We start from the raw sequence: 6117 nt of genomic DNA on the forward strand, positions 1-6117 counted from the left end.
CATATCAGCCTACCGTCTGTCATATCAGGTATAATCCAGGAGAAAATAAGGGTGAGTGAATTTATTAAACTCTGTGAGTTCACTGTGTGCTCTGTGTGTTCACTAATTCACGGATGGGATAAATGCAGAGACCAAATTCCTTGGAAACGGAAGTATACTTGGCCTAGAAACCTGATTTACTCGACACCTGCTGCAGCTGCAGCTAAATAATATGACAAGACATACACAAAAATATATATTTCCTGCTAAAAATATAAGTATAAGTATAAGTATATATACTTTTTTGATCCCGTGAGGGAAATTTGGTCTCTGCATTTAACCCAATCAGTGAATTAGTGAAACACACACAGCACACAGTGAACACACAGTGAGGTGAAGCACACACTAATCCCGGCGCAGTGAGCTGCCTGCTACAATGGCGGCGCTCAGGGGAGCAGTGAGGGGTTAGGTGCCTTGCTCAAGGGCACTTCAGCCGCGGCCCACTGGTCGGGGCTCGAACCGGCAACCCTCCAGGTTACAAGTCCAGAGTGCTAACCAGTGGGCCACGGCTGCCCCACTATTATTACAGGATATTACAGTCCTTTCACTGCTTTCCCCTCTTGCTTACTACGGAGTTGAAGTGCTGACTGTGCCGCTTTTGTATTTCTTTTTGCTGCCTGTCGTTTGATGAAAGCAGTCTTTTGACGTAGAAGACATGCAGGGCGCCAGTGCCCTATATACCCACTGCACTTCTCATCACTGTTTGCACAGTGCACAGGCATGGAAAGGCTGTGAACAGACCATGCTTCAGGCCGCTTGCTCTGTTGCAGTAGACAAACGAAATGTGGAGACTTCACCAAGTGGTTGCTAAGTGTAAGGTGAAGGGCTTGACCGTATCTGCTTCACACATGAAAGCCTTCTAGGTCACACCAATCTTTACATTTTGAAATCAGCCTACATTTTTTTTTTTTCATATGGCAGCAGTTTCTTACTTACACAAAATAGCTAATCAAATATTAATAAAAAATCATGCTGATGAGAATAACCCTCTCCCAACTACATTTGTATTTTGTACCTGAAATAAATTTACAAAATATACAAAGATGAGTCTTTTAAAAAAGCAACATGGCAGACCCTTTAATTATACAGTTCTATGAATTATATGCATAGATAATAATAGAAGAGACAGAAAATGTTGGTATGTAACATTGTTACAGGTCTATCCCAAAGCTTTTATCTATGAAACTGTAAAAATAGGAATATATAGCCTACATTCTGCCTGGAAAACTTTAGGCGACTTTGGTCAGCCATCCATAATGCCCAGGCTAAAATAGGCCTGTAATCTTGGGTAAACATCTGTTGGACAAGACTAGACTAGCTTATTTGTTTGTTTAAGTTATTAGGCATATGTATCTGTGGTCCAATGGAGGGTCTTCTTTTCATAAGCCTGAATCTTCAGGAAAGTACCCAACCAACACAAAATACCACGTTAAATTATTACCCCTCCCTCTTTCCGTTCATTTGACCGACTTTTAGTTTGCTTGCTTGTGTCCTAGTCCGAATGGATTTAGCCTTTGGTTAACTTTCTATATTCAAAAAAAGGCCAAATGCTACCACTAGGCCTATATTATGCAGGTGGGCAAGCATCAAAAGAGAGAACAAATATATATTGATGATGTCATATGTGTGCGCCGAGACCAAGGATCAACAATGGCGACCGAGAAGACAAAACAAGAAACTCCAGATGAGGATTACTCGTTATTACCCTTGGTTCACGATATAATTAAAGGGTATGACTGATTGTTCTACACGTGGTAATTGGCATTACATTTGGCGATACTAAAGAATATTAAGTTGTTGAACTGTTTAGTTATAAACGTTTTTACCTTGTTAGCTGTAATGTTAGGTTAAGGTTACAGCTAACGTTACTGGCAGTTATTTTCTTAATATAATCCTTTTGATTACGAGTGTTTTCTCACCTCGGTAATACAATCATCACGCAATATAATTAATTATGCAGTCCTAGTTGAATTTCAAAACTAACTATATGCATATGAGTAAAACTTAGCCTATTGATTGCGCTTAAACTTAGCTTTTAGCAGCGTTGCGTTGATTGTAATGTTAGTTTTTGTTTTCCAATTGTAAGACTGTACACTACAGATGAATTAGCAGTGTAGTGTTAGTCTTTAGTGGCTTACAAATTACACGCGTATGGCGCGGTATGAATGTCGACCATCAATGTAATAAACGTTAACTTAGTTCACGTTAACGTTTAGTTAGATGTGTTAAGGACTTCTGATAATGTTAGTGTTCTGCCACTGGTACTCTTCTTCAAGTTTACACTAAATCGACGTTGTTTAAAACTAATGAGTTGACATTTCTTGGTAGTGGTTACTGAGTGCATAGTTTTTGCCTAGCAGCTATGTGATTCCTTGTGTATCCAGTGACCTCGGCGAATGGTTGTTCTGTGACAGGTGTGTGTAAGTAATCATGCGTTGAATAACCTACACACAGCAAAGAACAAATAAAAATGGCAAGCTAAAAGAAAGAATTCATCCAGACTGAGTTTCTTCAGGTTTACTCGAGTAAACACGTCTGTGTTGACGGGAACTAGCCTCGCTACAATAACACCTTGCGTTTAATGACATTCCGACAAGGGTTTTGGTTAGTTGGCAGCATTATTGCCATTATCACAATCTCACGCGAGTGAGAGAGGCCGCTATAGTATATCCAAGTTGGCTATCTGCAGATGTGGAGTGATAGAAACTGCTGTTTTTCAATAGGTTTTGAATTGGCATTGTGAGTTAGGAATCCCCTCGACTCCCCAAGTTCTCCTTTGTCTAGTTTTTCAAGCAAGATTTTGTTTCTAGTATCTGCTTCTTGGTATATCCATGTTGGCTATCAGCAGATGTGGACTGATAGAAACTGCTGTTTTTCAATAGGTTTTGAATTGGCATTGTGAGTTAGGAATCCCCTCGACTCCCCAAGTCCTAAAGATAAATCTGACATGCCCATTATGTAAGGATTTTTAACTCAATATATTCTAGATAGATAGATACTTTATTGATCCCCAGGGGAAATTCAAGAATTCTGTGCATATATAAGAATATATTCTGTGCATGTTGATGGCGTGCTTCTTTTGACAGACATTTTTTGACTTTTTTTTGATGGACCCAGGTTTTCATAAAAAGTGGGTAATATGCAATGTCATATTAGGATATATTGATTGCAGTATTTACCATGTCCCTAGAGGTGTGTCATTATGCGGTTTAGAAGCATCTCTCCCCCTTTCAGTGATGTTGTGCTGAATGTGTGTTGTGCTTCCACAGCATGGACAAAGATGGAGCTGATGTGCAGCAGGAGCTGTCGAAGCTCAAGGCGAAGATCCAGGAGTCCCGAGAGCAGATAGCGCTGATGCCTGGGATCGACGTGAGCCCCACGGCGCAGCAGCAGCAGCTGGAGACATTACGCGAGCAGGTCCGCACCAAGAAGCAGCTGCTGCAGAAGTACAAAAGCCTCTGCATGTTTGAGGTGCCTAAAGCCTCCTGAAGCCAATGGGACACATTAACTGTCCTGCATGGCTGGCAAGTTGCTGATGCCTGGCCAGGACTTCTCACATAAGACATTCAACCAACCCATTTTCTAATAGGGTCTTTTTTTTTTGTGCAAGTTGCTGATGCCTGGCCAGGACTTCACACAAGGCCTTCAACCAACCCATTTTCTAATGGGGTCTTTTTGTGTATGTGTGTGTGTGTGAGGAGAGGGAGTAAGAGTGACCGAGGCAGCTCTGTTTTTTCTATATTGTTGTGGTGTTTAAAATGTGGTTTTTGTTTTTATATTTTCATTTTTGCAATAAAATTTGCTGGAAAGTAAAACAAACCAACAAAACATTCGAGTTGTCCATCCCACTCTCTCACCTGATTAACGTTTTCTCCAATTGTGGAAGGATTTTCATTCTAAATTATCTGAGATCCAGACCTTAGCTGCCTAATAGTTGATTGCTCTCTTAGCATATAAAAATGTAGTGAAAAATATGCATACCATATAATCTATGGATAGTGTTGGAGCTAACTTGGATAGTGTAGTGTAAGGAAATGGCTCCCAAACACACAGATTCTTTTTTTTTTTCTTTTATTTAATATGAAGAGTAATCGTTGACATATAAGAATAAATATACATTCATGTGGATTCACATTTGTTCATAATGCAATGCAGCATTCAAGTAAAAATCGTCTCTTTTTTTTCATTCAAAACGTAAACAAATGTTCTTTATATCATCCATGTGGGATTCTTGTACATTCTTGGACAGGTGCAATGTTCTCTTTGTCAATGCAGAGGAACAAAACTGAATACTGTCCCGGGGTGCATCTGGACCCCGCCGCGCGTCACTCTGACCTCGGAGGTGGGATGTCATGTTTACTGACCATGACTACTCCACCATTGTCACCTTCTGCGACCGTAAACATCGCTGAGAGCCTGGTTCTCTTCGACCTGAGCGCCCAGGTGGAGTCCTCTCACCTAGTTCCCTCGGCTTTGTCACGAATTTGACTTCACCCATTTGTCAAGTTCGGAAGTTCAACAGATAACACACCTGTCTTTGCCCTGGCCCCCGCCGACTGCTTTTTCTTTGATGTACATCAAGTCACTTTGTACACTTGGCCGGCGTGCGAACGGGGCCACGATACCATATGCGTCGCCGTCTTTGAATTTCTTGTTTCTGAATGATTTTCTGTGCAACACGTCGGAGTACTGCACCGAAACTTTCCTGTGGCGGTCTGGGCTCATTTCGCTGGGCAGCTTGGCCATAGTGAAAAGTTTGCTGAACATCTGGTCCACATTTGTGTTCCGTTTAGCTGAGATCTCAAAGTAGGCGCAGTGCTCATCCCCACCAATCAGTTGCTCTATCTCCTCATCCTTGACCTCGCGGTGGAACTCGCGATCGCACTTGTTTCCACAGATGACCAGAGGTACGTCAATGTTCTCCTTTGTCTTGTTTTTCAAGCAAGATTTCGTTTCTAGTATCTGCTTCTTGAGACGCTGCACCTCTTGGAAGGAGTCACGATTGTCCAGGCTGAAAACCAGGATAAACACATCACCTAAAAAGCAAACATTACATTTCCATTAGTTCACGATAAGGATAGCTGTTCACAGATGTTATTGTAGCTTACATTCACACAATGCGGTGTACATCTGCAAAAACTGAAAAATGCAAACTTCTAATCGCATAACAATCAACTTGCAATTTTAATTTACCTGTCAGAATAGATAGTCTTCTCATTGCAGGGAATGGGTGGTTCCCTGATGTGTCCAAAATGTCCAACTGGTACACATCCCCGCGAATGCTGTAGAACTTTCTATGGAAATCCTCAATGGTCGGCGTGTACTGGTCGTCGAAGCGCTCATTGAGAAACCGAGAAATGATAGCTGTCTTTCCAACTTTTGTAGATCCCAGAATCACCATCCTGTAGCAGTTTTTGGCCGGGATGTCGAACTCGTTATCCGAGGGTGTCATTTTCTTAATCATGATTGCGGTCGGTGCAGAACTTCAGAAATCAGAAGCGAGTCGTAGGACTGCTGGTCAATGCTCAGCTCTAGTCAGTAGCGAACTGTTGCGGTCCGGTCGCGCCGTCAGCTTTAAATACTGAAGATGAACCACTCCTCTCAAGCGCGTCATCCGTTACGCACCCATGCGATCAAGTCGGTCAGCAATTGGTAGGGTGTAGTTTTGCGTCAGCCTGTCCCTTTCGGGCTGCAATCTAACCTGAAAGTATAGCCGTGGTCTGTGGCCGTAGCCCAGTGCCCCCACCCCCACCCCTTGTTTTGATTTCGCAAAGCATAGCTGCGCACCGGTCAGAACAGTATTGGTTATGTAGGCGACTCTGCTGTCATTTAACACTAATGCATTAGTAGACAACAATTTAACACGTTTTTTGTAGCCTAATATTTTATTGAGATATAATACACTTAATACCAGGTGAGAGTAATGTTAAATAGCCTAATGTTCAACGTCCTTACTTCTCTATGTGAGCAGTTTTATCGAAAGACTATGCTTAATCACTGCAGAGAGTGTAATTACATTATGATAAATTAAAATATACAGACATTTTCACCCTGTTGCCTGTTTGCCAAGCAGTTGGA

General features: G+C 41.8%; 2 protein-coding genes across 2 annotated transcripts; one reads left to right on the forward strand and one right to left on the reverse strand.

Annotated features, from left to right (window-relative positions):
• Positions 1 to 1676: 1676 nt before the first annotated feature.
• On the forward strand, positions 1677 to 3867 carry LOC125295469 (mediator of RNA polymerase II transcription subunit 9-like). Its single transcript, XM_048244724.1, has 2 exons — positions 1677 to 1769; positions 3309 to 3867. The coding sequence occupies exons 1-2, from the start codon at positions 1690 to 1692 to the stop codon at positions 3526 to 3528; spliced, it is 300 nt and encodes a 99-aa protein (XP_048100681.1). The 5' UTR covers positions 1677 to 1689; the 3' UTR covers positions 3529 to 3867.
• Positions 3868 to 4086: 219 nt separating this feature from the next.
• Positions 4087 to 5572, reverse strand: LOC125295468 (dexamethasone-induced Ras-related protein 1-like). The gene is made up of 2 exons (XM_048244723.1): positions 5233 to 5572; positions 4087 to 5075 (listed from the first exon to the last, which is right to left on the reverse strand). The coding sequence occupies exons 1-2, from the start codon at positions 5501 to 5503 to the stop codon at positions 4555 to 4557; spliced, it is 792 nt and encodes a 263-aa protein (XP_048100680.1). The 5' UTR covers positions 5504 to 5572; the 3' UTR covers positions 4087 to 4554.
• Positions 5573 to 6117: the final 545 nt, after the last annotated feature.

This window comes from Alosa alosa, chromosome 6 (assembly GCF_017589495.1).
Source record: "Alosa alosa isolate M-15738 ecotype Scorff River chromosome 6, AALO_Geno_1.1, whole genome shotgun sequence".
NCBI classification, from domain to species: Eukaryota; Metazoa; Chordata; class Actinopteri; order Clupeiformes; family Clupeidae; genus Alosa; species Alosa alosa.

Excerpts from the sequence above, each read along its gene's own strand:
- LOC125295469 (XM_048244724.1), top strand. The coding sequence starts at position 1,690 with ATGGCGACCGAGAAGACAAAACAAGAAACTCCAGATGAGGATTACTCG. Across the intron at positions 1,770-3,308 it reads GTTCACGATATAATTAAAGG|CATGGACAAAGATGGAGCTG; the intron begins GTATGACTGATT and ends GTGCTTCCACAG.
- LOC125295468 (XM_048244723.1), bottom strand. The coding sequence starts at position 5,503 with ATGATTAAGAAAATGACACCCTCGGATAACGAGTTCGACATCCCGGCC. Across the intron at positions 5,076-5,232 it reads AAGACTATCTATTCTGACAG|GTGATGTGTTTATCCTGGTT; the intron begins GTAAATTAAAAT and ends TTTGCTTTTTAG.